At 51.1% G+C, this 27,996-nt stretch overlaps 6 protein-coding genes and 1 non-coding gene across 7 annotated transcripts; 6 read left to right on the top strand and 1 right to left on the bottom strand.

Annotated features, from left to right (window-relative positions):
- Positions 1-9: 9 nt before the first annotated feature.
- On the top strand, positions 10-12,885 carry FAS2 (3-oxoacyl-[acyl-carrier-protein] synthase; the record flags this gene model as incomplete). Its single annotated transcript, XM_036778909.1, has 21 exons — positions 10-87; positions 141-1,464; positions 1,565-1,874; positions 1,933-3,343; positions 3,398-4,294; positions 4,351-5,192; positions 5,249-6,113; positions 6,165-6,260; positions 6,313-6,514; positions 6,566-8,200; positions 8,251-9,310; positions 9,372-10,078; positions 10,129-10,639; positions 10,690-10,770; positions 10,821-11,031; positions 11,085-11,191; positions 11,242-11,656; positions 11,709-11,896; positions 11,952-12,430; positions 12,485-12,789; positions 12,844-12,885. The coding sequence occupies 21 exons, from the start codon at positions 10-12 to the stop codon at positions 12,883-12,885; spliced, it is 11,766 nt and encodes a 3,921-aa protein (XP_036628298.1).
- A 469-nt stretch (positions 12,886-13,354) lies between these two features.
- Positions 13,355-15,395, top strand: DBP5 (RNA helicase required for poly(A+) mRNA export; the record flags this gene model as incomplete). Its single annotated transcript, XM_036778908.1, has 11 exons — positions 13,355-13,397; positions 13,454-13,520; positions 13,575-13,615; positions 13,678-13,738; positions 13,794-13,886; positions 13,939-14,041; positions 14,090-14,620; positions 14,675-14,806; positions 14,894-15,038; positions 15,166-15,311; positions 15,372-15,395. The coding sequence occupies 11 exons, from the start codon at positions 13,355-13,357 to the stop codon at positions 15,393-15,395; spliced, it is 1,386 nt and encodes a 461-aa protein (XP_036628297.1).
- Positions 15,396-16,485: 1,090 nt separating this feature from the next.
- On the top strand, positions 16,486-17,604 carry PC9H_009405 (uncharacterized protein; the record flags this gene model as incomplete). The annotated part of the gene is made up of 1 exon (XM_036778907.1): positions 16,486-17,604. The coding sequence occupies one exon, from the start codon at positions 16,486-16,488 to the stop codon at positions 17,602-17,604; it is 1,119 nt and encodes a 372-aa protein (XP_036628296.1).
- A 2,702-nt stretch (positions 17,605-20,306) lies between these two features.
- On the top strand, positions 20,307-21,760 carry PC9H_009404 (uncharacterized protein; the record flags this gene model as incomplete). The annotated part of the gene is made up of 5 exons (XM_036778906.1): positions 20,307-20,399; positions 20,475-20,540; positions 20,604-21,007; positions 21,062-21,637; positions 21,694-21,760. The coding sequence occupies 5 exons, from the start codon at positions 20,307-20,309 to the stop codon at positions 21,758-21,760; spliced, it is 1,206 nt and encodes a 401-aa protein (XP_036628295.1).
- Positions 21,761-23,266: 1,506 nt separating this feature from the next.
- On the top strand, positions 23,267-25,437 carry PC9H_009403 (uncharacterized protein; the record flags this gene model as incomplete). The annotated part of the gene is made up of 6 exons (XM_036778905.1): positions 23,267-23,536; positions 23,594-24,117; positions 24,171-24,251; positions 24,307-24,916; positions 24,974-25,105; positions 25,159-25,437. 6 exons carry the CDS (start codon positions 23,267-23,269, stop codon positions 25,435-25,437), a joined length of 1,896 nt encoding a protein of 631 aa, XP_036628294.1.
- Positions 25,438-26,249: 812 nt separating this feature from the next.
- On the bottom strand, positions 26,250-27,524 carry PC9H_009402 (uncharacterized protein; the record flags this gene model as incomplete). The annotated part of the gene is made up of 6 exons (XM_036778904.1): positions 26,250-26,713; positions 26,770-26,904; positions 26,958-27,078; positions 27,131-27,323; positions 27,382-27,455; positions 27,507-27,524. The coding sequence occupies 6 exons, from the start codon at positions 27,522-27,524 to the stop codon at positions 26,250-26,252; spliced, it is 1,005 nt and encodes a 334-aa protein (XP_036628293.1).
- Positions 27,525-27,796: 272 nt separating this feature from the next.
- PC9H_009401 lies at positions 27,797-27,879 on the top strand. Its single transcript has one exon. It is a non-coding gene; the product is annotated as a tRNA-Gly (tRNA).
- The last annotated feature ends 117 nt before the right edge of the window (positions 27,880-27,996 follow it).

Here is a 27,996-nt window from a genome sequence, read left to right as displayed (position 1 = left end):
ATCATAGACATGGCAATCAAGCAGAACGGTTCAGCCACCCCGAGTATCAGCATGCGTCCTATAATCATATCCTCTGGACAAATTAGAGTACGTGGATTTCATTTGTTGTCGTATGAAGATATTTTGTTCATTGATCGTAGCTTTCCATCCCCGTATCCGCGCACGCGGACGAATGGATCCAAGCTGAAGTCCTTCGGGACGAATTTACACATGTGGAGAGCCAGACGGACGCTGGCGTTGTTGAAGGAGAAGACGATGTTATGGAGGCAACGGTAGCCTTTACAGCGCGTTTCCTTTCGTATCTCGTCGACCACGAGGCGACCAAATCACTTATTGCGAACGTCCTTTCGTACTTCGTCAATTCATACCTGAAGGCCCAAGAAATCCACACTCTTGTTGCCGCGTACACTCCGGACACGCGAAAAGCCGTTCTTCAGGCTTACTTCAAGGCTCTATCTGCGTCAGGGGCGACCCCCGCGTCTTCTTCAGCTCTTCTCAATGCCGCGACCAACGAGAAAGCACAAATCTACGCCCTATTTGGAGGTCAGGGCACCAACGAAGTGTACTTCGATGAATTGCAGTCATTATACGACACTTACACGCCCTATGTCAAATCATTCATCGAGAACGTCTCGAAAAATGTCTTGGAACCCCTCGCGACGTCGCGACAATCTACCACCAATGCTTCCAGCACTTCGTTCTACACCCATGGGCTGTCCGTCGCGTCTTGGCTAGCGGAAGGAGCCGAATCGCGACCACCACTTTCATACCTTGCCTCCGTCCCCATTTCTTTCCCACTCATCGGGCTTACGCAGCTCGCGCAATATGTCATTGCTTGCAAGATATCGGGGTTAACGCCCCTTGACATGCAAGAACGTCTACAAGGTGCCACCGGTCACTCGCAAGGGATCGTAGGCGCCGTTGTCATCGCTGTATCGGAGACCTGGGAGGACTTCGAAGAGAACGCCTCAAAGGCCTTGAAATGGCTCTTTTACTCCGGCATGCGAGGCCAGGAGATGTTCCCTGTTGTCGCTTTGGAGCCTAATATGGTGAAGGACAGCATCGAAGGAGGCGAAGGTGCTCCATCTCCCATGCTCAGCGTCACTGGCTTGAGTCTTCCCCAGCTCGAGCCCCACATCAAGAAGACCAACTCTCACCTTCCTGACAATTCTCAAATCTACGTCTCACTACACAACGGCCCCCGAGCGTTCGTCATCACGGGGCCAGCTAAGAGTCTCTACGGCTTGGTTACGCATCTGAGGAAAGTCAAAGCGGCCAACTCCGATCAGAGCAAGGTTCCATTCAGCGAGAGGAAGCCAGTTTTCTCCACGAGGTTCTTGGTTGTCGGCGTCCCCTACCACAGCAAATACATGGAGGGCGCGTCGGACAAGGTCATGGAGGATCTTGGGGAGGAGTTGTGGACCGGCGAAGATTTGGGTATCCCTGTTTATAACACCGAAGACGGTACGTGTGTTATATCTCGATCATGTGCTTTTACTACATCAAAGCCCATTTGTCCACGCTTCTTTGATGTTACATGTGCTAATCGCGTCGACTTTATCAGGAACGGACCTTAGTGAACTTCCCAGCACAAGATCACTCACGCGTGAGCTGTGTGATCAGATTTTCACGAAACCCATTCATTGGTCGATCGCGACTAATTTCCCCGACACCGCCACCCACGCCATTGACTTCGGGCCAGGTGGCCTCAGTGGAATTGGGCCCTTGACCGCCCGTAATCTTGATGGCCTTGGTGTTCGCGTCATTGTTGTTGGCGACAAGACGAAGGGGGATGCAGAGTTGTACGATGCCATCACCGTCAAACACGAAGAATGCTGGAGCAAGAAGTGGGCTCCTAAGTTGGTCAAGACTAGGTTTGTGGCTATTACGTCGTTCATTTACTTGTGGTTGCTGAATTTTGACTTCATATAGTGATGGCACTATCCATCTCGATACGCCATTCTCTCGCTTGTTGGGCAAGCCACCCATCATGGTGGCCGGTATGACGCCGACGACCGTCAAGGCGGGCTTCGTCTCTGCTGTTCTTTCCGCTGGCTATCATGTCGAACTTGCTGGTGGTGGCCACTACAATGCCTCCGCCCTTCGCGCCAAGGTCGCAGAAATCCAGGCCAACATCCCTGCTGGCGTTGGCCTTACCCTCAACGCCCTCTATATCAATCCCCGTCAATTCAACTTCCAATTCCCTCTGTGGCAGGAGATGCGCCGCGAGGGTCTTCCCATCGAAGGTTTCTGTGTTGCTGCTGGTATTCCTAGCACCGAGAAGGCCAAAGAAATCATCGATGGCCTTAAGGCAGCTGGTATTCGTCACGTCGCATTCAAGCCCGGTAGCGTCGATGGTATCAGGCAAGTAGTCAACATCGCGTTGGCAAACCCCGACTTCCCCATCATCATGCAATGGACTGGTGGTCGCGCCGGTGGCCATCATTCCTTCGAAGATTTCCATCAACCGATTCTATCTACATACCGTGCCATCCGTCAAGCCGAGAATATTATCCTCGTCGGTGGTAGTGGATTTGGTGCGAAGGATGGAGAAGACGTTTTCCCCTACCTCACGGGAGAGTGGTCGAAGGCGATGTACGGGGCACAGTTGATGCCATTCGACGGTTTCCTCTACGCCAGCCGGGTAATGGTGGCGAAGGAAGCACATACTAGCGGAAGCGTGAAGGACCTGATTGTCGCCGCGGCTGGTGTTGACGACAGCAAGTGGGAAGGGACATACAAGGCGCCGACTGGTGGCATTCTCACTGTGCGTTCCGAGCTCGGTGAACCGATCCATAAGGTCGCGAACCGTGGTGTGAAGTTGTGGAAGGAGTTCGATGACACCGTCTTCAAGCTGCCGAAGGAGAAACGAGACGCCTGGTTGTCTCAACATCGTGACGAGGTGATTATGAAGCTCAATCGGGACTTCAGCAAGCCGTGGTTTGGATGGAAGAAGGACGACACCGTGGCGATCGACTTGCGCGACATGACTTATGAGGAGACTGTCTTGAGGATGATCAGGTTGATGTTCGTCGCGCACGAGAAGCGTTGGGTGGATATAAGCTTGAGGAATCTGACCGGTGATTGGTTGAGACGTGTTGAGGAGCGCTTCGCCGGTGTCAACGGGGGAGGGAACAAGGCCAGTATCCTCCAAAGCTACGCATCATTGGACGACCCCCTCCCTTTCGTCGAGGCGTTCTTGAAGAAGTACCCACTTGCCAAAGAGCAGCTCCTTGCCTCCGAGGATCGTGCTTACTTCCTCGCTATCGCTCAACGCCCTGGTCAGAAGCCTGTGCCATTCATTCCCATTCTAGACGCTAGTTTCGAGGTTTGGTTCAAGAAGGTAAGTCCAACTGAGCTGTTCACAATTGCCGTTGCTTACTAGCCGTTCGCACAGGATTCCCTTTGGGCGGCGGAAGATATCGAGGCTGTATTTGACCAGGATCCGGAACGTGTCTGCGTCCTCCAAGGCCCTGTCGCGGTCAAGCATGCTATCGTCAAAGACGAGCCTATCAAAGAGCTCCTTGGTGGTATTAACCAGTCCCTCATCAAGCGCCTTTTGGATAGCAAGTATGCAGGCGACTCAAATAAAGTCCCAACCGTTGATTATCTTGCTCCTTCTCCCCTAACAACCTCCCCCACTTCCAACGGTCCTACCACCTATACAGTCGGCGACGTGCTACCCGACACCCAGACCTGGCTTGAAACTTTGAGCGGCCATAAACTGACATGGTTGAAGGCTTTGTTGACTTCAACTACAATCGTCCAAGGCACTTCTTACATTGACAATCCTCTTCGCCGCATTCTTGCCCCCCGTCACAAACAGAAAGTCGTTGTCACCTTCGATGGGCAGGATCCTGCGTCTCTCACCGCTTACGGCGCGGCTCGTTCCTTCGGTCAGCCCTTAGAGGGATTCAAGGCCGTCGAGATCACTTACCACAAATCTACGGGGCTCATCGACCTCATCATGTTCGAGGAGCGCCGCAATGTTTCTGTTCCCCTTTTGCTGCAATTCCAGTATAAGCCCTCGCAAGGGTTTGCCCCGATCCACGAAGTCGCCGAAGGTCGAAACAAGAGGATCAAAGAATTCTACTGGAAACTCTGGTACGGTGACGACGAGAGTTTGCCCGAGATCGACTTGAAGGCATCCTTCTCCGGTCCCGAGGTCGTCATTGCTGCGGAAACTGTGGAGAAGTTCTGCTCTGTGGTTGGAAATCAAGGTGAGGAGTTCAAGACCAGCAGGAACGAGTCCGTGAAGGCTCCAATGGATTTCGCTATCGTTACCGGGTGGCAGGTAAGTATTCCTTGGGATAAGTCGGCACACAGCTCCTCACCATATGAGAAATATAGGCGATCATTAAATCAATCTTCCCTGGAGCTGTCGACGGAGACCTTCTCAAACTCGTTCATCTTTCGAACGGATTCAAGATGGTGGAGGGTGCGAGGCCCCTCCAAGTCGGCGACATCTGTAAAGCAGAGGCACGCATTGCTTCTGTGACCAACAGCAACGAAGGCAAGATTGTGAAGGTAAAGGGCCATGTGTACCGTGATTCTAACCCGGTTATCCAAGTCGTCTCGGCCTTCCTCTACCGCGGTCGTTTCACTGACTACGAGAATACTTTCGAGACAACAGAGGAACCCGACTATCTAGTGCCCTTGGAGAATGACGCCCACGTCGGCGTACTGCAATCTAAGGAGTGGTTTGAATGGAGCGACCCCTCCCAACCCCTCCTTGCCGGCACCTCCCTCATATTCCGTATCCAGTCCCAATTCTCGTTCAAGGATCGCGTCTCTTACAAGGACGTCATGGTCACCGGTGATGTCTTCGTTCGAGATCAGCTCAAACGTTTGGTGAAAGTCGGCTCTGTATATTTCCAACACGAAGACTCAAAGGGCAATCCAGTCCTCGCCTACCTTCAGCGTCACGGCGCACCCCAAGGATTGCCAACACCCCTCGCTAACGATGGATATACTATGACTGGGGAGGGCGTCCCAACCACTTTCAATGCGCCTTTGACCAACGAGCCGTATTCCAATGTCTCGGGCGACTTCAACCCGATTCACATCAACCCTTACTTCTCGGACTACGCCTCCCTTCCTACCACCATTACCCATGGCCTCTGGTCAAGCGCCGCTACTAGGCGATATATCGAGAATGTCGTTGCGAAAGGGAAGCCCGAGCGAGTCCTCGCGTAAGTTATGTATGTGACACATTGACATGATGTCTCACACCGTTCATTCTCTTTAGCTATGATGTCAACTTTGTTGGCATGGTTCTTCCTGGCGACGAACTCAGCGTCAAAATCCGCCATGTCAGCATGAGAGATGGGAACATGGTCGTCAACATTGAGACAACCAACACGCGAGGCGAGAAGGTCCTCCAAGGCTCAGCGGAAATCGCACAACCTACCACCGTCTATGTTTTCACCGGTCAGGGTTCGCAGGAGCCTGGTATGGGTATGGATCTCTATAATTCTTCGCCTGCTGCTCGCGCTGTTTGGGACGGTGCTGATGCTCACTTGCTCGCCGTCTATGGGTTCTCGATCACGGAGATTGTCAAGGATAACCCGAAAGAGAAGACGATCCACTTTGGAGGTATTAAGGGCCAGGCAATCCGGAAGCGCTACATGGACATGACCTACGACACCATGGACAAAGACGGCAACGTCAAAACTCTCCCTCTCTTCGCTGACATCGACATACGTACCCCCAAGTACACATTCAGTCATCCCAACGGTCTTCTATTTGCCACACAGTTCGCCCAAATTGCCCTTGTCGTCACCGAGAAGGCCGCCTTCGAGGATATGCGCATGAAAGGCTTCGTACAGAAGGACTGTGCTTTCGCCGGTCACTCCCTCGGTGAATACTCTGCGTTGGCGTCAATCGCCGACGTCCTCCACATCTCCGCTCTTGTCGATGTCGTGTTCTATCGTGGAATTACAATGCAACGCGCTGTGGAACGCGATGCAGAGAACCGATCCAACTACGCGATGTGCGCTGTCAACCCGAGTCGAATCTCAAGCTCTTTCACCGACGCCGCATTGCGCGAGGTCGTCGATTCCATTGCCTCCGTCTCGGGCTCGCTGCTGGAAATCGTCAACTACAATGTCGAGGTATGGGCTTCGAATTCGTCGGAGACTTGAATCTGACTATCGTGGTTTTAGGGACAACAATACGTCTGCGCTGGTGAACTTGTGGCATTGCAAACAATGACCAATGTGTTGAACTACTTGAAAGTCCAGAAGATCGACATTGCCAAGGTGATATCCTGTGTTACTGGCTATCTTACATCCACTAATTGATCTCACTTAGCTTACGGAAACCTTCACTGTGGAGAAAGTGAAAGAGATGCTTCGAGACATCGTCAAAGAATGCTTCGACCGCGCTAAGAAACAGCAAGAGGCGGAGGGCTACATCAAGCTTGAGAGAGGTTTCGCTACCATTCCCCTCCCTGGCATTGATGTTCCATTCCACTCGCGTTATCTATGGGCTGGTGTCATGCCCTTCCGTGCTTGTAAGTTACCCCTCCTGTGTTTTATGACTTTTTTGTTGATGTTTTATATAGATCTTTCCAAGAAGATTAACGCTGCACACTTGAACCCGGATATGCTCGTCGGCAAATACATTCCAAATCTGGTTGCCAAACCCTTCGACGTCTCGCAAGAATATGCTCAGCTGATTTACGACCAAACATCTTCGCCTCGCCTCGACAAGGTCCTCAAGAAGTGGGAATCGGAGAACTGGGGAGGAGCCGAACAACGCCAGAAACTCGCTTATATCATTCTCGTTGAACTTCTGGCCTACCAATTCGCCTCGCCCGTTCGTTGGATAGAAACGCAAGACAGACTTTTCACTCAATTCGCCTTTGAACGCCTGATCGAACTTGGCCCCTCCCCCACTCTTACTGGAATGGCGTCTCGCACGCTGAAAGCCAAGTACGAAGCTGCAGACGACTCTGTGACACGGTCTCGTATCATCCTCTGCCACGCAAAGAACGTCAAAGAAATCTACTACCAATTCGAGGATGAGCCCGAAGCTCCCGCCGACTCTTCATCATCTCCGGAGCCCGCTGCTTCCGCCCCATCTACTCCCGTTGCCGTCCCTGTAGCGTCTGCTCCTGCCCCCGCTGCTTCCGGCCCTGTCGTGTCCATTGAAGACGTGCCCATCAAGGCCGTTGATATACTGAGCGTCATTGTTGCCCAGAAGTTGAAGAAACGCGTCGATGAGGTACCTCTTGGCAAGTCGATCAAAGACCTCGTCGGAGGCAAGTCAACTCTTCAGAACGAAATCTTGGGTGATCTTCAGTTGGAGTTCACATCTGCACCTGAAAAAGGAGAGGAGCTTCCACTCGAAGAACTCGGGTCCGCTCTCGGCTCTGGACATAGCGGGTCCCTCGGGAAATACACTGCTGGTCTCGTCTCCCGCATGGTTGGCGGGAAAATGCCGGGAGGATTCAACGCGTCTGCAATCAAGACATATCTTTCCAAGAGTTGGGGCTTAGGTCCCTCTCGCTCAGATGCCGTGCTGCTGCTCGGAACAACTTTGGAACCCCCCAAACGTCTTGGATCAGAACCCGAAGCTAAGACTTGGCTCGACGGTGTCGTTTCCACCTACGCCCAAAGAGCTGGCATATCTCTCTCCGCTCCTGGTGCCGGGGGCGCCGGTGGTGCTTCTGGTGGCGGCGCCGTAATCAACAGCGAAGAGTTCATCAAGTTCCAAGCAGATCAGGAGCAATTCGCCGCGCAACAAATCGAACTCTACATGCGCTATCTCAAGCGTGACTCCCGCGCTGGCGAGATCGCCTTTGACACAGAGAAAGCGACTTCGGCGTCTCTTCAAGCTAAGCTCGACAGCATCACGAAAGAGCATGGCGATACTTATATTGAGGGCATTCAACCATTCTTCGATCCGTTGAAGGCCCGTCGCTTCGACTCCTCCTGGAATTGGGTTCGTCAAGATGCATTGCTCATGTACTACGACATCATCTTTGGTCGCCTTACTACTGTTGATCGTGAGATCACAGCTCGCTGCATCGCATTGCTTAATCGCGCAGATCCGGAGATGCTCACATACATGCAGTATCATATCAATCAGTGTGATCCGTCCAAGGGAGAGAACTACGCGCTTGCGAAGGAGTTCGGTCAACGCTTGATCGACAATACACGGGAAGTACTTGGCCAACCGCCATTGTACAAGGATGGTAAGGTTGGACCTTTAAAGATCACTTTAATGCATTAATATCGTTTGTAGTTACCTTCCCCACTGCGCCGCACACCGAAGTAACGGACAAAGGTGATATTGTCTACTCTGAGGTTGTCCGCGAGAATGTCCGCAAGTTGGAGGCGTACGTCGAGGAGATGGCCAGCGGCGATACTGTGTCTACTCCTGTGAACATCCAGAAGGTCCAGGACGATGTTTTGAAGTTGTGGACGGTCGTCAAATCTCAACCAGGCATCAGTCAGGAGCAGAAGAACCGTATCAAGGCGTTATACGAGGGCGTCGTTCGATCACTGCGAAAGAATCCTGAAGCTAGACCTCGACCGGGCGTTCGCAATCGACGATCCTCTTCTCAGTTCCTTCGTCCTCAGATTTCGACCATTTCTTCCGTCTCAGGGGACAAGATTCCCCTTCTCCATCTCAAGCGCAAAGTCGGCGTCAACTGGGAATACAGCAGCAATCTCACTGGTGTCTACCTCGACGTGCTTCACGAAATCGCCACTTCCGGGACTACCTTCAAAGACAAGAATGCTCTCCTTACCGGCGTAGGCAAAGGGTCTATCGGTGTCGAAATTCTCAAGGGTCTCCTCTCCGGCGGTGCTCACGTTGTTGTCACAACTTCGCGTTATAGCCGAGCCACCGTCGAGTACTACCAGTCCATCTATCATAGCTTCGGAAGTCGTGGCTCTGCCCTCACAGTTGTCCCATTCAACCAAGGCTCAAGGCAGGATGTGGAAGCTCTCGTGGATTACATCTATGCTACACTCGGCATGGATCTCGACTACATCCTTCCCTTCGCCGCAGTTCCTGAAAATGGTCGCGAGATAGATGGCCTCGATGACAAGTCAGAGCTTGCTCACAGAATCATGCTTGTGAACCTTCTTCGTATTCTCGGCGCCGTGAAGAATAAGAAGGCCAGCCGCCACTTCGTCACTCGTCCCACGCAGGTCATCCTACCCTTGTCTCCCAATCACGGCCTTTTCGGCAACGATGGTCTCTATTCAGAGTCGAAGATTTCCCTCGAGACGCTCTTCAACCGCTGGAATTCGGAAAGCTGGGGGGAATACTTGTGTTTAGCTGGTGCAGTCATTGGGTATGTTATCTTTAGTCTCGGTCTACTATTTCTCTAATTTTCTTTTCTTTCTCTTCTTCAGTTGGACTCGTGGCACTGGGTTGATGAGTGCTACCAACATAGTCGCCCACGAGTTGGAAACTTACGGCGTGCGCACCTTCTCCGCGAAGGAGATGGCATTCAACGTCCTCGGCCTCATGCATCCTCTCCTCTTCAGTATTACCCAGGTTGAACCAATCTGGGCGGACCTCAACGGCGGCATGGATCGTCTACCTGACCTCGCCGAAATTACGAACCGCATTCGCACGGACCTGCTCAAGAAGGGCGATCTGCGTCGCGCCATCACCAGGGACAACTCAGCCGATTTCACCGTCGTCAATGGTGTAGAAGCTGAGCGCCTCCTCCAAACTGTCGAAATCACTCCACGTGCCAACTTCCGTTTCGATTTCCCTCAACTTGAGACCCCCGAGAGCCTTGCTGACGTTGCCAAGCTCCAGGGAATGATTGATCTCGAAAAGGTCATCGTCCTCACTGGGTACGGTGAAGTCGGGCCTTGGGGAAGTGCTAGAACGCGTTGGGAGATGGAAGCTCGTGGCGAATTCACGATCCAAGGCTGCATCGAGATGGCATGGATGATGGGCTACATCAAACATTTCGATGGGAAACTCAAGGACGGCTCACTGCATGTGGGCTGGGTTGATAGCAAGACTGGCGAGCCGGTTGACGACAAAGACGTTCGCGGACGCTACGAAAAGGACATTCTTGCCCATGCCGGTATCCGGCTCATCGGTCAGTTTGTTCCTTTAAGGTTCCCGCCAGCTGTACTAACTTCCTCTCAGAACCTGAACTGTTCCGTGGCTATGACCCGAACAAGAAGGTCTTCAACCAGGAAATCGAGCTCATCCACGACCTTGAGGCCATCGAAGTGTCCGAATCGGAAGCTCAGAAATTCAAGTATCAGCATGGCGACAAATGTGACATCTGGGCCGGCAAAGACGGCTCCTGGTTCGTCAAGTTCAAGAAGGGTGCCTGTGTCTTCGTTCCGAAAGCGTTTAAGTTCAGCCGAACCGTCGCTGCTCAAATCCCCACCGGGTGGCACGCTGGCCGCTATGGCATTCCGGATGATATCATTGCTCAAACAGATCGTGCCACTCTTTGGGCTCTCGTCTGCGCTGCTGAGGCACTCAACAACTCCGGTGTCACTGATCCCTACGAACTCTACAAATATATACACCCGTCTGAAGTCGGAACGTGTATCGGCAGTGGTATGGGTGGTGTCGTGAGTATGGCGAAGATGTTCAAGGATCGTCGCGACGAAAAGGATGTTCAGAATGATATCCTCCAAGAGACGTGAGTTTCTTGCTTAGTTGCGCTCGACGCAAACTGACATTCCTCGCTAGCTTCATCAACACGACTGCCGGTTGGATCAATCTACTCCTCATGTCTTCCAGCGGACCTGTCAAGATTCCTGTCGGTGCCTGGTACGACTATCGCCTTTATCTTCTCTTTCTGTTGCTCACTTTGCCACCAGTGCTACGGCTCTTCAGTCTCTTGAGATTGCCTGCGATACCATCCTCTCTGGCAAGGCCAAGGTCATGCTCGCAGGTGGCTTTGATGATCTGAGTGAGGAAGGATCCTATGAATTCGCCAACATGAAGGCTACAAGTAACGCTGAGACCGAATTCGCTATGGGACGCGAGCCGACCGAAATGTCTCGCCCAGCAACAACGACGCGTGCAGGGGTAAGTGATTTCTATTCTTAACATTCTTCGTCGAATCTTACCGGTTCTCGTAGTTCATGGAGGCGCAAGGAACCGGCATTCACATCGTCATGAGCGCGAAGACTGCTCTTGAGCTCGGCGCTCCTATTCGTGGTATCCTCGCATTCACTTCGACATCTACGTATGTTCACAACTTCTTATGATAAGTGTCTTTTATTAACTATCGAATAGTGACAAAGCTGGCCGATCTGTCCCTGCTCCGGGTCGTGGCGCTCTCACAGTCGCCAGAGAAGTACCATCGAAGCACCCCCTTCCCATCCTCGACATCAATTACCGCTCTCGTCAACTTTCCTTCCGCCGCAACCAGATCTCCCAATGGCTTGACAATGAGCGCGCTCAACTCCAGCAAGAGCTCGAGTTCCGAAAGGAATCGGGCGAGCCCATTGACGACGAATATCTTACCTCGCGCGTCGCTGCTATGGAGAAAGAAGCTAAACAGCAAGAGAAGGACGCACTTGCTATGTACGGCATGCTTGAAGGCTCTGATCCCCGTGTCGCCCCCATCCGCCGTGCACTTGCTGTTTGGGGACTTACTGCTGATGACGTTGGTGTTCTTTCAATTCACGGTACAAGTACTGGAGCAAACGTGAGTCCTACTTGAAATCGTAATAGACACGGGCTAACGATAATCTATGCAGGAGGAGAATGAGACCCATATTTGGAACGAGATCTTCACCAACATCGGTCGTACGCCTGGTAACGCCGTTCCGGTCATGGCGCAGAAGAGCTTGCTCGGTCACTCGAAGGGTGGTTCTGCATCCTGGCAAATGGGTGGCTTGTCGCAGACCATCCTCAATGGCATCATCCCCGGAAACAGGAATTCAGAGTAAGCGTCTTTGATCCTGACCCCCAGTATCAGCATGCTTACCGTATCACTCTAGCAACATCGATTCTCACTTCCAAGATCGTCACTTCCTCATGTTCCCTTCGAAGTCAATCCACACCGACGGCATTCGCGCTGGCGCTATGTCATCATTCGGCTTCGGTCAAGTTGGTGGCACTGCTGTCCTCGTTCATCCTCGTTACCTCATGGGTGCTCTTGAGCCTTCTTACTACAAGGGCTACGTAGAACGCAATCGCTCGCGCAGTCTCCAGGCCTACAAGGCGATGAGTGAGATGATGATCAAGCCTTCCCTCGTTCGCATCAAGGAGGCTCCCCCCTACACCCCCGACCTCGAGGATAAGGTCCTCCTCAACTCTATGGCTCGTGCTAGCTTCGACTCCAAGAACGGTAGTTATACATTCAAGGCTAACTTGCCCAAAGCCCCGGAGTTCGACGGCAAGAATGTCCAAGCAATCACTGAGGCGATCTCAGTTCCTCCTGCTTCTGACTCAGCCATCGGTGTTGGCGTAGACCAAGGTTTGTAGTTCTCTCGTTACTTAAACTCGGCACACTGACTCAGATTTGCTTCAGAATTGATCTCTGCTGTACCATCGCATAACCCTACCTTCGTTGCTCGCAACTTCACCGATGCCGAAATAATATATTGTCGCGCTCAACCCTCGCCCCCATCATCATTCGCAGCCCGTTGGGTCGCTAAGGAGGCCATCTTCAAGTCTCTCGGCGTTCGGTCCAAAGGGGCCGCAGCTTCCATGAAAGACATTGAGATCCTCAATAACGACCAGGGCGTTCCTACCGTCACTCTTCACGGCGATGCTGCTGCTGAGGCACAAGCAAAGGGCATAAAGAATGTCCTTATTTCCCTCAGTCACTCTGATGTACGTCTTCTTCTATTTTCCCTTGGACTGAGTGGCTCATTAAACTTTCATCAGACTGTCGCCATCGCGTTCGCCCAAGCCACGAAATCTGCATAACTCTCTCATCTTTACGACTGCCATGGATCTATTAGACTGCTACGATACATAGATTTTGCCACGAACTCACCTGCAATGTTTTACTATCATCATGTTTTCTATACCAATATACAATAGCTTCACGAATCAACCGTCCAGTGTGCCGATTCAGTCTTCAGAAAACTTCGTTACTATCATGCATGTATTATGTCCACTCAAGATACCTCGTCATAAATATCGAAGAGGCTCATTATAAGCCAGTCGGATGGTGAGCTTTCATGACTTACCCCCGCGACGTCCCCAAAAATCCGAGCGTGCACCATGAACTGAAATACGGGTTTCTTGACTCTGAAGGTTTCTCAGGTCCGCCCCGTTTCCATATTTGGGTGAGGCGGCGCGCTAAAACACATCGGCCATTGCCGTCGTCACGTTCCTCTGAGGATTAGCGCTCTCTGTATTTACCTGAACATTTCACGAACAATCCAACGACATGGCTTCCCTAGAAAAGGATGCTGACGGTTTTTACACGCCTGGTAACCTTGAGTCCATATTTGTACGCGATGTCAAACTGATGCGAGAATCCCACTAGCCGAATCCTCTACAGCACCAGTTGTGGCACCAAAGGTGGAGGAGGGGAACGATGCTGAGCCAGGCAAGTGATAAATCAAGCAAGAGTGTGCATTATACTGACGTTGACTATCATGTCCTAGCTGGGGCAAGCGATCTCGTCAGTTCAACCTTCGAGGTTGCCGTAAGTGGTGTACTAGTTAATTCCATGCACTGCAGTTCACGTCGAATAGGTGACACTTGCAGATCAACAAGCCGACCCAAATTCGCCACTCTACAGTGCGAAATCATTTGAAGCCCTTGGACTGTGAGTCGGGCGATCCTCCTTGCGCTGAATTGGTCATAGAATGAGATATCACCAGTCATCAAGATCTTCTTAAGGGAATATACGATATGGGATTCTCCAAGCCGTCGAAGATCCAAGAACGCGCTATGCCGCTTCTTCTTTCCAATCCGTTAGTCTCACCCTCGATTACACGCCCCAACAATCCATGAACATCCATTCAGACCAACGAACATGATCGGCCAGTCCCAATCTGGAACCGGCAAGACCGCTGCATTCGTCCTCACCATGCTCAGCCGAATCGACTATTCAATCAATAAACCCCAGGTACGTGTATGTGCACCTATTGCTTCCCTATGTCTATAGCTTTTCTAGGCCCTGTGCCTCGCGCCATCTCGTGAGCTTGCCCGTCAGATCATGTCCGTGGTGGTAGCCATGGGCAAGTTCACCCAAGTGCAAACGGAATATGCCATCAAAGACCATCTTCCTAAAGGCGCGACACGGATCACTGCACAGGTTATCGTTGGAACACCCGGGACAATGACAGATTTGATGAGACGGAAGGTCATTGATCCCAGCGAAGTGAAGGTTTTTGTGTTGGACGAAGCGGACAATATGCTTGACCAGGACGGCCTCGGTGACCAAACTCTTCGTGTCAAGAATATGTTGCCGCGGACACATCCCGTTCAAATTATCCTCTTCTCTGCTACTTTCCCCGACCATGTCCGCGCGTTTGCCTCGAAATTCGCGCCGAATGCCAACAAAATCGAACTACAACAGAATGAGCTGAGTGTAGATGGAATACGGCAGTTTTACATGGATTGTAAGAACGAGGAGCACAAGTACGATATTCTTGTCAGTTTGTACGGGCTTTTGACCGTAGGGCAGAGCATCATCTTCTGCAAGGTAAAATTTCCCGCCACATCCCTTGATGTTCCCCCTTTTTGACCTGTGACTTAGCATCGACAAACCGCAGATAGAATATCACAGCGGATGACAGCCGAGGGACACAAGGTCGCCTCCTTGCACGGTGCCAAGGATGCTGCCGAACGTGATGCAATCATCGATGGTTTCCGAGAGGGCAAAGAAAAGGTAAGCTTGTCTTGAGGTCGAGATCTCATTAGCTTCACCTCCGCTGATTCGAAACTTCCTTTCATACTTTATTCCGTTACGACCTAGGTTTTAATTACCACCAATGTTATTGCGCGTGGTATCGACATCCTCCAAGTCAACATGGTTGTTAACTACGACCTACCCCTTATGAATGAGCGTGATAGGGGCGGAGATGAGAGGCCCGACATCGAAACATACCTTCACAGGATTGGTGCGTTCTTACTTCAAATCCCCTTTGATAGCAAAACTTACAGCGATGATCCTCCTTATTTACTATGTTTACCACGGCGGTTCATATTGTGCCTGTTTCGCTTACTGCTCCAATCGCTGTTGAATAGGCCGCACGGGTCGCTTCGGACGGAAAGGAATTTCAATTAATTTCGTTCACGATCGCAAGACATGGCTACAGATGGAGCAGATCGAGAAAGCCCTGGGAAAGAAGATCATCAGGATTGAGACGAACGATTTCGACGAGATGGAAGAGGTACGTCCCTTATTTTATACCCTTCTTTTCTCATAACTCATTATCGTGTATCCTTTCTAGAAAATGAAACAAGCCTTGAAATAGATGGCTTGAGTGACGTCCATCGTTTCCCATTGTTGTATTTCTTCTCATGCTTCCACTACGATAATCCGGGAGGAATGTTAAATAAGTTACCCTTCCCCGCCTCAAGGTCGATGATTGCCTCTTTGTGCTCGTGGCTTTAGTTGGCGATCGGTGTCATGGGTTCGCCTCGTTGTTTCCACAACATGGGAAATGGGAAGCGTGTCTGATATACGATAAACATAACCAAGAGACTCCATACACGGAAATAGTTTCGGGCCTTGCGAGAAGCCGCCGAAGCCGCCGGTACGCAAGATCCCTCCACAGTTGTGTTATCCGGAAGTTTCATGTGCCGCCATACGTTCATGTCGACGCCGCAATCGACTGTGAAGAGGTGTTTCTCCGTTTCAGACATTGAAGTCGATTGCTGCTCCTTCCCTCCGAGCTAATCGACCTGGCATCCCTAAACCTCGTGAGTTTGAAATGCTAAAGTGAGCGCTGGCCCGCCTACTGCACGTCGATTGTTAATTAATGGAAAGTCGTTCCTTATGATGTAAACTGCGTAGCGCAAACCTACTAAGAAGCTCAGTAAACCTTGAGCGTGTCGGTGCTCTGGTTACCACCCCTGAGTCAGATGCCCTCTTTGTCGACAGCAAGTCGTCCTGATGACCATGCGCAGTCCCGGTTCTCTCGATCTCGACAATCAACAGGGATGTTCCGACCGACAATATAAATCGCCCTTCTTCGCTATAGCGCCCGTGAACCAACTCTCCCAGCCCAAGCCTAGGGATATGCCGTACTCCCCATTGACTTGCTTCGTGGGCGCAAGGTCATGTTATGCACCTTTGAGCTCCGTGTCCAATTTTAATCCTGGGTATTGCCTACGCTTATCGCCTGCATTCCTAAATATTTACCCAGGTAGTGTGGTGTTCCCCCTGGATACAGCCAGGATGTTTAGCGTTTTAACCCTGCCAAACCGTAAACTGTAACTCCTACTTCGCGTAAACGAGGAAGTAAAAGCCATGACACGTTCAGATGAGAAGCGGCCGGTCTTATCTTATCTTAGTCTAGGCAATCCGATCTTATCTCTTATCCGGAATTTGTCTGAGCCACCATGCATGTCCCATCGAGGGCGGGGATGCTCTCTCTTTTACACAGGGTTCAGCAGAACCTTGCGCCGGTCGAACTCATCTACGTCCCGCACGACGCCTGGCCGCTGCACAAGGACGAGCAAACCGCCGGGAGGTCGCCAAGGCCCGTCAGAATCTCCGTCCTCGACTCATCTTTCAACCCACCGACGCTAGCACACCTAGCGCTAGCCAACTCGCCGAGACCGAAGCGCAGCTTCACCGATGAGCGCGATGGAGCCACATCGGATGATCTTGGCTTGGATTATGATGCGAAACTCCTTCTACTGTCTGTTCGGAATGCTGATAAGGTGCTGAAGCAGAGGGACGCTTCATTGGTGCAGCGTCTTGAGATGATGGTGCTGCTGGCCAAGGACATCGTATGCCCTCCATCGGGACCCCCCGACGTTGATAGATCTGCGGAATCCAACGTCGCCGTAGCTATCATCGATGAACCGACGTTTGTCGGGAAATCCACGAAGCTACTGACATTTCTACGCAACCGGTTGGCTGGAATGTCGGAAAGGGCGGGGTCGTCGGCAATGTACGAACCCAAGCTCACTTTCCTGTTGGGGTTTGACACACTAGAACGACTGCTATCACCCCGCTATTACGCCGCCGCCGATGCCCCGGCAGGCTCAGACTCAATGGAAATCATGATGGTGTCGCTGCGACGATTCTTATCCCCTGCTCCCCTGGGGGATGATTCTGCCATCGTCTGTGCCAGACGCACTATGGCAGGCACATATTCTTTCAACGACAAATCGCTGCGGTCTCTGGCTTCGTCTGGGATCCATAATCCGCAAAATGAGGACGCCAGCACCTCACCGTCGTCATCATCTACCGCGCTGGATTTGACAGCAGAGGAGAGGAAAACACTTAACACTGCGCGAGAGTTTGTTGACTCTCAACGGATACAACTCATAGAAATTGGGGACGCGGAGCGGACATTCAGCTCCAGCGCTGTGCGCGAAATGAAGAGGGTCACATCCAGGACTATTGACTTCACCGCGCCCTCCGTAACAAGTGGAGGCGAATGGCGGCGTCTTGTACCGGACCGGATTGCTGAGTATATGGTTCAGGAGGGGTTGTATCAAGACTCTTAACCATGATCTGCTTCTCTGAAGGTACGTGCAACAGTTTGTGCAACCTTAAGCTCAATTCTGAAGGCGATCCGCCCTCATGTATCAAACCTTTTCACTGTCGGCCGAGAATAGGTGTGAAGCTTTGAGCTATCTTTAGGGAATAGAATCCCCTCCAGACCTCTTAGTTACCCGGCTATCTTCACTGTGATGGTGTCTTCCTACATGTGTATCTCGACTATTAGAGGTCCAGCCCCTATCACCCGTGAAACCATCGAACCACCATCGAACATGGAGAACCGCAAAGAGTCCTGGATCGCCGTGTACCGAAGGAACCAATAACGGACCCACTGTTCGTGTGCACTTCATTTACGCACTTATGCTATGAAACTTCGACGGATGAAATTCATGACGAGTTATCCGTGGGATGCTTGATAGATGCTGGCAGAGGGCAGAGGGCTACGTCAATCCTTACTTTGGTCGTGCAGAGAGAGAGAGAATCTTTATCCCGCCCGGAGACCACAGCAGACGCCTCGGCTATGCGGCTGCAACATGATTTTATCGATAACTTTGTATTGGACCCTTCGACGCGTTATCTAGCCTGAGGACGCGATTGCAGAGGCTGTTGTCGCCACCAGCCTTGTAAAAACATTTTACACCTCTGCTTGCAGGTGCAGACCCTTACGTGTGAACGCTTCATGAATACCGCTTCATGTGTATTGGATGCGATGATGTTCTTGCTGTGAATTCTGACATATTCTAGCACATACCAAAAGGGAACACATGGAGTTACAGTGTCGAACATCATAGATACCAAATGAATCCGAGAGAGACCGTGTTTCTAGGAAGCCACCCAATGGGAGCGGCTTCAACCCCTGGTATGTGAGATAGGGGTCCCGACTCCCGACCATCGAAGATCATCGAGCCTCAGCGAGACAAGCGGAGAGGTCTCCACAGACACGGAGAAGACGAGACTTGAGGTTCTTTCCTCAGAGCCTGGTATCCAATTGGACTGGAAGCTTCCGTCCCATTGTGTAAACACGCTGAATGGCGTTGAAACAACCAAGTGATACCGATGTGTTCGATACAGTCCTCGCAAATGAAATGCCGAAGAAAGAAGTGTGGCAAATTGATTACCGATACGGCCATTGCGACTGCAAGCTTCATCGTGGCGCGTACAAACAGCTGAAGCATGATAAACATGCTAAAATGACAAGGATAATAATAAAGTTGGAATAAAGCGACGATTACTTCTCAAGTGAAAAGCTTAGCATTACACGAGCAAACCACATCTCTGCTTCAAACGATGTCATGGGTCGAGGGCTCGGGGATCCAAGCTATCCGAAAGAGGTTTCTGTGGTCGTCCGAAGGGAAGTGCGTACGATGCGAGTTGCATTCAGGTGGTGGGAGGCTTCGAAGCACAGTTTCATTGATTTGAACAGGCTTCGTGCATGCGATTACGGCAGATTGGATAATGAAAGGACGGACTAGGTCGTGTCTAACGCCTCTCGAATTTGGGGTGCCTTTGATATCCAGGAAAGAACCAGCCTCTTCGGGGAGGGTTCGTTTACACCAAATGGATATCATCAGTGCTTGAGTGGATACTGTTTAGATAATGGGTATGTACCTCCTGGGTGTAGATATTTCGAGAAAAAGGCCTAGTTCTCCGGGAAAATATTGGACTTGAGGACAAGGGCGCGACCGCGGTCAGTAGTCGATTTGGGAGTAAAAACGGCTCCAAATTCAGGAATTCTGCAGCATGTTCTATGCGTCTGACGACGTGCACAAAGAAATTGATACAGATTCTGTCATCGGCAGTAAGTTTTTTAAATATTACGAAAAGGACGGGCTTATCTTTGTCGGCAACACGAGGTCGCTTATAGCGGCATCAAAGAGGCAGACGTCAACGAGGCCATGCGGCATCGCGGTATTGCCTGGATGAATGGTTGTTGGATTATCCCGAGTCATTCCTCATGCGTTCCTGTCGCATTCGCAGTCCAGGAGTGTTCTGGGAAATGAGCTCCAGGAGATAGCTCAGGTAACGCCTGCTCACCAAAGCAAACTATATTGCATCCTAACTGGACTTTATCGGTATTCGGGAACCAAACCTTGAGCAGCTTTGAACAGCGGTGGCCCCCGCAGTGCGCACAATCCAGTGACTGCAGCAGGTGTGGTTTCACCTTCAACGCCGCTGTATGGTCAGCAGACTAACAGCATTTCTGCCCAGCAGTGAAGCAACAGGAGCGATTGGTGCGGGCCATTTACATAATTTACGCGTCGCGGTCCTGAGTCGCCCCCTTTGTGCCATCAGATGAACTCTTTCTCCAGAGATCAGGTCCGCCGAGACAGTTCACTTGACCAGGCCAGGTTGGCATCGACGGCTTGTTGCGACAGCATGTTGTCTCTTTAGTCAAGAACCAGCGTGAAGCACATTATAGGGTGATGGGCTTTTTCTTCGCGAGCCGCAGCGTGTTCATCATGAGGCGACCGCGAAGCTTGAGCTAGTCCGCATTTGTTGATTCAGTTCATTAACGATCTCAGGCTATTCTGGTCTTTCACGTCGCGCCCTTGAAGATGATCACGCCTGCGCTGCAATCAACCCGTGGCTACACTGGAGATGCACCATTATATAAAGATTTGGTCAGGTTCAGAATTCCCTCAGCTTCACCGGTTTTCAAATTTCTCCCCACTTTCTTCTACCATTCCATTCGCATTTCACCACTACCATGTCCACCGTCGACAACATGAACTGCTTTGAGATTCTCGGGGTTGAGGAAGGGGCGACGACAGAGGAAATTACGGCAGCGTACAAGAAGCTGGTGAGTCGCCCTAATCTACCTTTCCACACCGTGAGTAGCAAAGCCTCATCGTTGCTATCAACCTTTCTCTCCCAGGCGTTGAAATGGCACCCAGACCGTCGATTGAACGACCAAGAGAATGCCACCAAAAAGTTTGTTGAGGTTAGTGCTTTCCGCCCACCCCCACGATGAAAGTTTGATACAACTGACATGCTTGTCCCCCAGATCAACGACGCATACCGCGCCTTGCTCAATGAACGGAGGGGGAGATCGAAGAGCACAAGTTCTTCGGATTCCCGTAGCCGAAGCAGGTCTTCGTCCCGTACCCCAAGCAACGACTCCTGCCCAGACTTCGACAATCGTAGCACATCTTCCTTCACTACATTCGAGTCTGACTCCTGCGTGGGCGAGGATGACACTGCTCAAGATGAATACATGCGAAACCCGTCTATGAACAGGTCTACGTCCAACATCAGTTCCAGCAGCAGCTGGACTCGCGTCGATGAGTCGGCCTGTGGATACGAACCCCACCCAGACGACGAGCCGCCTCTCAAAAAGTCCGCCCACGATCTCAAGGACAAGCACTTCAATTCCAAATTTCGAAACCCCTTCCGACACGGAACTACCAGGTACGTCTGCGCTGATTCGCCGGGGTACAGTATATGTACTCACCCTACGTACAGGCCCCCGATTCCTGCATGTAGCTCCACAGGAACGTGCGACACGGGTCAACAAAAGCCGGGCTACAACCCACGACGTGTCCCGACAATCACCCCTTGCAAGCAGACTTCTTCTAAGGAGTGGAAGTACAACCTGAAGCTTACGTTGGAAGAGCTCTTTCACGGGAAGAAGTGCCGTTTCCGCCTCGACCGCTACCTACAGTCGGGCGTAAAACGGAGAATCGTCATCAACATCGACGTCCCTCCTGGGTGTGCTCCCGGCACTCGAATCGTCTGTGCTGGTGCGGGGCATGAACACAAAGACGGCACATTCCAAGATATCGTCTTCGTCGTCGACGAAGAACCGCACGATATGTTCTACCGCGTGGCTGACGATTTAGTCATGGAGGTTACTCTTCCCTGGGATAGCAATCTCGAGAAGGACGAAGGAACCGTTCGCTTCCGTGGCCTGGACGGCGAGATGTTGACCATAAAAATAGACTACCGGAAGGAGAGGTCATTGAAAGGCTGTAATGTTATCTTCGGCGCTGGTATGACGGGCAAAGGAGAGCCCTCAAGACGAGGCGATCTGTTTGTCAGGTATGTGCTTCTTCCGCCTAATTGGAACCTTGGTCCTGACTACCCCTTCCTCACAGGTGGCAGATCGAGCCACCCTCTCTTCCGAAGTGGCAATCATTCAAGAAGATCTTCCATAGGCGATGAATATGATACATGACGCACTTTCTTTTTCTCTCTTTGGGTTTTCGGTCGTCCACGAGCTGCCAACCTCGTTTCTATGTCGATATGTACCAAGCATCGGACATCGTGTATGCCAATAGGACATAATTAAAACCACTGTATTTGTATTTCGTCTAGCCCGGTTGGCTGGTCGTTCTATGTATAATATATACCCGCGAACCCAAGAGATTGGTCTTTACAACGCTACCTAATGAAAATTCGTGTTCGTGTTCGTAGAAGTAATATATTCCGTAATGTCCGCTCCCAGCGATTAAAGGCAGGTATCATACACATGCACAGATGTGAAGGTCGAAAAGTGAGCAGCTGACTAGCAACTGGGCTTCCTACCCCGAAGGGACTTGCAGCAGGGCAAAGAAGGTGTGGGTTCGGTGTGATGTGAAGGGACTGGCTACCTCCTGGATGGCGTTCTAAGTAGTAGGGGGGCTAAAACAGAGCTTCGACTGCAATTGTGGACCTTTCCTATCCATTTTTGACGGGGGTCGTGTGTAAGTCGCGTAGAAGTTCTGTTGATGATTTGATCAAAGATCCATAAACAGCAGCTCGGAGACAGGGGCGGGGCGCGAGGCGGAGTCGAAGGGGGTGCCGCACCCTCCTCCACCGACATCCTGTCAGGTCAGCCGACCAGAACCGCCTGGTCGCCGTATAGGTAATAATAACGTCGCCTACGTGAATTGAGGGGACAACAGATATATCCGAAAAAAGTATTCATTGTGTAGACCAGGATGCAGCTGCAGTCAGTCAGCTGCCTTGATCACTTGTTTTTTCGCAGCCCCATGCATGCACAAGTCAAGCGGTCAGGGCTTTGGACCCAGTGAGTCCGTGTGTGTAGTCGCCTGGAAATTATTGTCATTGATGTATTCCAAACAAAACTCCACAAACTTACGAACGGTTTCCGATGACTTGCGCGATCGTCCTATATAAAGTCCCTCTTACGTGGGTGTGCTTTTCCGAGGGTCGACAGACTTCCGATAGCCTTGTCGATAGCCCATAGACTGCTGCAACCGTTCGCCAAAGGTGAGGATGACAGGACAGAAGCCGCAGAGGCAGTTTGCCGTCCAAAGCAGGGAAAGGGGAGGAAAATGAAACATCTAGCCTCGGATATGCTTCAGCGCATGCAGTAAAATCAATACACGCGTATACGGCGTTGAAGCCTTGAGACAGGCGGCAGCCAGTCAATGTCTTCACTGAGGGTCTCGGAGTCTGTCATGCTGTCGGCGGTCGAGTAGAGAGCCACTTGAATTGGAATACCACATCTCTGGTGTAAGGCAGGCAATTCTCTGCCTCACCGGTTTGTATTGAGCTTTTCGAGCGTCAGTGCTACGGTTACGATGCAGCGAGACTCACGCAGCAACGAAAAGTCTCAGGGGACCCAGGGGCGCCAACTGTAAATCTCGCGGTCACGTGTCTCAACGCGTGCATGTTCGTTCGGTTTCCACTTGTAGTTTCAGACAACGTTCATTGCCTCAGACCATGTTCAAGAACATCCTCCCATCGCACAAGCGCATAGCGTCGACAGACTTTACCATGGTAACAAGTCTGGGTGACTCGTCTGCCAATGGCAAGGAGAATAAACCTCAGATGTCGAACACCGCGCAAACTAAGGGCAGGCCACCGAACAACGGCGCCAAGAGCTTCGGCCAGCCAGCAGAGAAGGACAGGAGGAGGTGGTTGGAGAAGAAGATTGTTGTAGAATCTGAACAACAACCAGCTGAGATGGAGCAAGCTTTCGATAAACTATTGGTATGCCGTAGGTTCAGATGCTATCTCGCGAAGTCCTCACTAACGACGTGTCGCAAGGATGATCTACAAATTCCTGATACCCTACGACCAAAGCTGAATGGCATGGATGCCACTGTGAAAGCAGCCATGCTCAAGTCGTCCCACATCTTGGTTTCGAAACCGTCGCAATCACCCCCAATGACCCCACGGACGGCAAGTCTCCGACGGACTCGAAGCATCGACTCTATAAGTTCTCCGGGTAGATCGAACTCGGCTCTGGACGGCGAAGTTCTCCAACCTCCGCGACCGAACTTCGTTTACGGAGCCTCATCTGGTGAACCTGGAAGTCCTCGAGGCACTCACAGCCGCGGGTCATCTTTCGATCTTACCAAACATTTCTCTCGGAGTCAGGTCAACCTCGCCACTTCAAGCTCACTAGATCTGAGCACCCTCGTCGGCTCCAAACCTAACAAGGAGAAAGTTCCCAACAAAAATCTATCGCCAGCGAAATTCTTCAATATCCTCTCTGGCACATCAAGCACCCAGATGGAAGTTGAAACGATTAAAAAATTGAGACTTCTTCTGCGAAACGAATCAGCATCGTGGGTAACGTTTTGATGTGCATAAGTAACGAGACTCAGCATTTTTTACTTAGCTGGACACAAGAGTTCCTAAGTTTGGGCGGTTACAATGCTTTGTTGACCCGACTTAACGAGATTCTCGAAGTTGAATGGCGGTCTGTCCCTCGGTCTCTTGGTTCATTCTGATCGACTCATGTAGCAGCGCTTCAGGGAGGAGCAACACGACGACAAACTTCTTCACGAGCTACTTCGGTGCCTCAAGGCACTCTCCACCTCCAGCATCGGGTGCTTTGCTCTCCGAAGTTCGTGCCCGACACCTTTCGTTCAGCTGATGTCCCTTCTGTTCTCCGATAAGAAGCCAGGCGAGGTGGCCACTCGTCAACTGATCGTCGACCTTCTTTTGATTCTCTTCGAACTCTACCCACAAAGCGCACTACCTGCCATGTCTGGTCAACCCCGTCGCGAGGCTTGGGAGTCCACCGCTACGGTTTGCACATCAAACGTCATTACGCTTCCGGCACCACATCGCAATATCTTCTCCCTCATTCGCGCCCTCCTGCTGACACCCGCGCCACCGCCTTCCGAATCTCCTGCAACCCCCATTTCGCCTCACGCTTTCATAGAGAACCTGCATAAACCACGCGTATACAAGACGTACTTACAGGAGCTTAGCGACGTTTGCAGAGATTACTTCTGGGTGTTTTGTCATCCAAATAACACGATCTGGCTTCTGAATGAAGTTGACGAAGGCAAGGTAGAGAAGCCCAGAGCACCTGGCGGTATGACAGGTGGAGTTGAATTCGAAGCAATGGGATATTTCGTAAGTGCAGCAAACCGTCAATGTTTCATCTCCAAACTCACCCACGTTCTTGATAAGACCAGTCATTTGCGTCTAATTAACGCCATCGCCAAATCTACCGAAGATTTGAACCTGCCCAGAGACCATGAGCACTCGGCCTACCGCTTCCACACCGACATGTTCCTCTCCGGGTTAGAGCGTATCATTGCTGTAAGTGACTTGTTGATGGATACGCATTGACTAAACTGGCAATACGATTCTAGATCTCACGCAAGGCATCGACCGTATACTATCCTAACCTACACCTCGAGTTGTCTAGATACATCGCTATGGTTGGCCGGTCCGACTTTGAGCTTCCATGGACCATCACAAGGTTGATTGGCCTGCCACCCACGGGCGTGTGCAGGAACCCCACACCCCCTGCTAGCGCGAACACCTCAAGCAGGAGTAGCACACCTGGCCCGCGAACCGGGCGTACCAACAGCACATCCCCTGGGTTGCCACCCTCGGTGGCGCTGGAACCTATCAAGATGGGAGTATGAGTTCGGTGACCCGGATGAAGGAAGGAGGCCTCCTATTGTACAATCTAGAATCTAGCATTGGTTGGCGTTTAGATCTTCTGTTGTTGTGACTATGCATGTTTCGTTTTCTCTGGTATCTGCTTTTATGACTACGCAGGCGTTGACGCTGCAACATCTGTACACTATATTTATGCAAAAACAATGCTACCGCTGCTCTGTAGAATTTATTTGCTACCCTTAGAAAAGTTAATTAGGAACTCCAACCAGGGCGCTAGCGCTTGTGCGATCTTGGAAGCAACTGACGAAGCGCCCGCCATGATGTGCATGAGTACTTGAGTCTCCAGGCTTCCACGATCATCTCGTTCTCAAACTTGCCCATCGTATTGCTGTTCCGATGATCGAAAACCATTATGACAGCTCTAGCATCATCGACCATACTCTCGACGGTGACCTTGCAAGCTAGTAGCCTATCGGCGAATACAGAAAAAAGGTTCGGCCGAGCGACGGCCCAGAGGCATACATTAATGGACAAGGTGAGAGTTACAAGCCCCCTAGAATCACAGAGTAAGTCTATATACTAGACGACGTTGCTTCATGGGTTTCATTATCACGAAGTATACAGCTTACTCCCCACGAGACTTTGCTTCTTTGAAGTCCCATGCAAGCGAACAATGAATTGTGCCTTGTAGAAGATGTAAGTATGGCTCCTAGCGTCGATTAGCTTACCCCTTCACCGCTATATCTCGTAACTTCATATCTCAAGGGTGAGTTCTATGATTTTCATGACCTTTATAAACATCTGTGCTTCCACAATTTACGCAAAGGTACAGCTGCTACAGCCATTCTTTCTCTGCTTCTACTAATCTATCAACAGCATCCAGAAACGTGGATTCCACTGTATGAAATTCCGTTTTCGACATGCCCAGAACATCTTCGATCCTCCCAAAATTGATGGGTAGTGTCAGCCGTTCGAACGTTGGGACGGGTACTTTCGTCAGTCTCTCCGCAAGTTCGGGTCTTTTCTCTCTAATAAGTTGGGTGATTTGTCGAAAGTCCAAAACGTGTGGCGAGCCGACTATGATGCGTTTCCGGCCGACTATGAAGGTTGGAGGCGACTTCAAAGCTAGAACATGGGCACGAGCGACATCTCTGACGTCTACATGGTCGACCGTTGTTGGAAATGCGCCTGTCGGGAAGAGGAGGCGGTACACGAGTATGTTGGTGGAGAGGCCAGCTGGGTTGCTCTTCGGAACTTTATGGGACCTGGCGAGTGGCCCATATATTATTGTTGGGTTTACTGATGGTTCAGATGCTCAGCATTACACCAATCTTACAATCCAATGAGTGTCTCACTTGTTGTAAATTCGACATGCGGGTGTGAACTCGCGAAATCCCAGATGGCCTTTTCTGCTAACGTTTTGGCCGTTGTGAAAACTGCAAGAGGGTTTCCGCTCTGAAGCGCGACACCTCTATCTACAGGATTCCATTCTATACGGGTGTGAAGTCAGAACCACGACTGAGGAAGAGGGAGCGCGGTAGACCTTGGTCCGATACATTCCCCTTTGGTCCGAATGCCGTTGCGGCGGCACTCGTCACAATTATCTTTTTGATGCCGGCCCTTTCAGCTTGACGGATAACGTTCAGCGACCCATCGACCGTGTTCTGGTACATCCTGTTTAGTGTTTCATAGGTACGTGGCGTCGATGTGGCTTACCCGTAACGTGCATTCAGGATGCTCTCTTCCCACCTGTGGCGCCGCCATATGTATGAGCGCGTCCACGCCCACGAAGAGGGTAATAAACTGTTCGTTCGCAAGATCCATGATTCGCGTGATCTCCATTCGACCATCGGTAACATGCTGGGCATAAACCTCCAAAAGGCCTAGAATCTTTGCTCTTCGAGCTGCTCTGCGTACTAACGTTGAATTTGACGCATTTCAACGGTCCACGAAATGCAAATACACACAAACGGACGTTATATCCTTCATCAAGGAGTTGCTCTGCGACGTGCGAGCCTAGGAAGCCTGTTCCTCCAGTTATCTATACACGTGAATTAGATAGCATGTCCTAAAGCAGGTAGCAAACACCCACCAGAATGCGCTCGGGCATGATGACTACGGACAGCTCCCGCTCGACCGAAACCAAAGAAGGCGGGTACGGAGGGATTCCAAGCGGTTATATATACAGCTACTGTCGAGTAGGGAACATGCTGGAACTTAGTCTTGTCCCGTTGCTTCTTGGCTATGGTCTTCGTCATCCGGGGCCGTAGATGACAGTGAAGGTCGGGCAGAAGTGAGTTAATATCTTTTAGCATTTAGCACATAGCACATAAGACATATATCAGCATTACCATGAGTTGAAGGACGACCGTATTTATTGAAGCGTGGATGGTGTAGCGGTAACATTGGGTCTTCCCACTTTGTCGTGTTTGGCCTAGCTCCGGGTTCGACTCCCGGTTCACGCATTTCTTTTTGCCCAAAACACTTTCCTCGGGAAATTAATCCGGTCAAGTACGACTTGCACATCAGCGAGTCGGATATATATCATAGAACGCGAATACACAGAATGGCAAACGGTAGCC

This window comes from Pleurotus ostreatus, assembly GCF_014466165.1.
Source record: "Pleurotus ostreatus strain PC9 chromosome Unknown scaffold_7, whole genome shotgun sequence".
NCBI classification, from domain to species: Eukaryota; Fungi; Basidiomycota; class Agaricomycetes; order Agaricales; family Pleurotaceae; genus Pleurotus; species Pleurotus ostreatus.
Note: the sequence above shows the minus strand (reverse complement) of the source record. Positions and strands in the feature narration are given on the sequence as shown.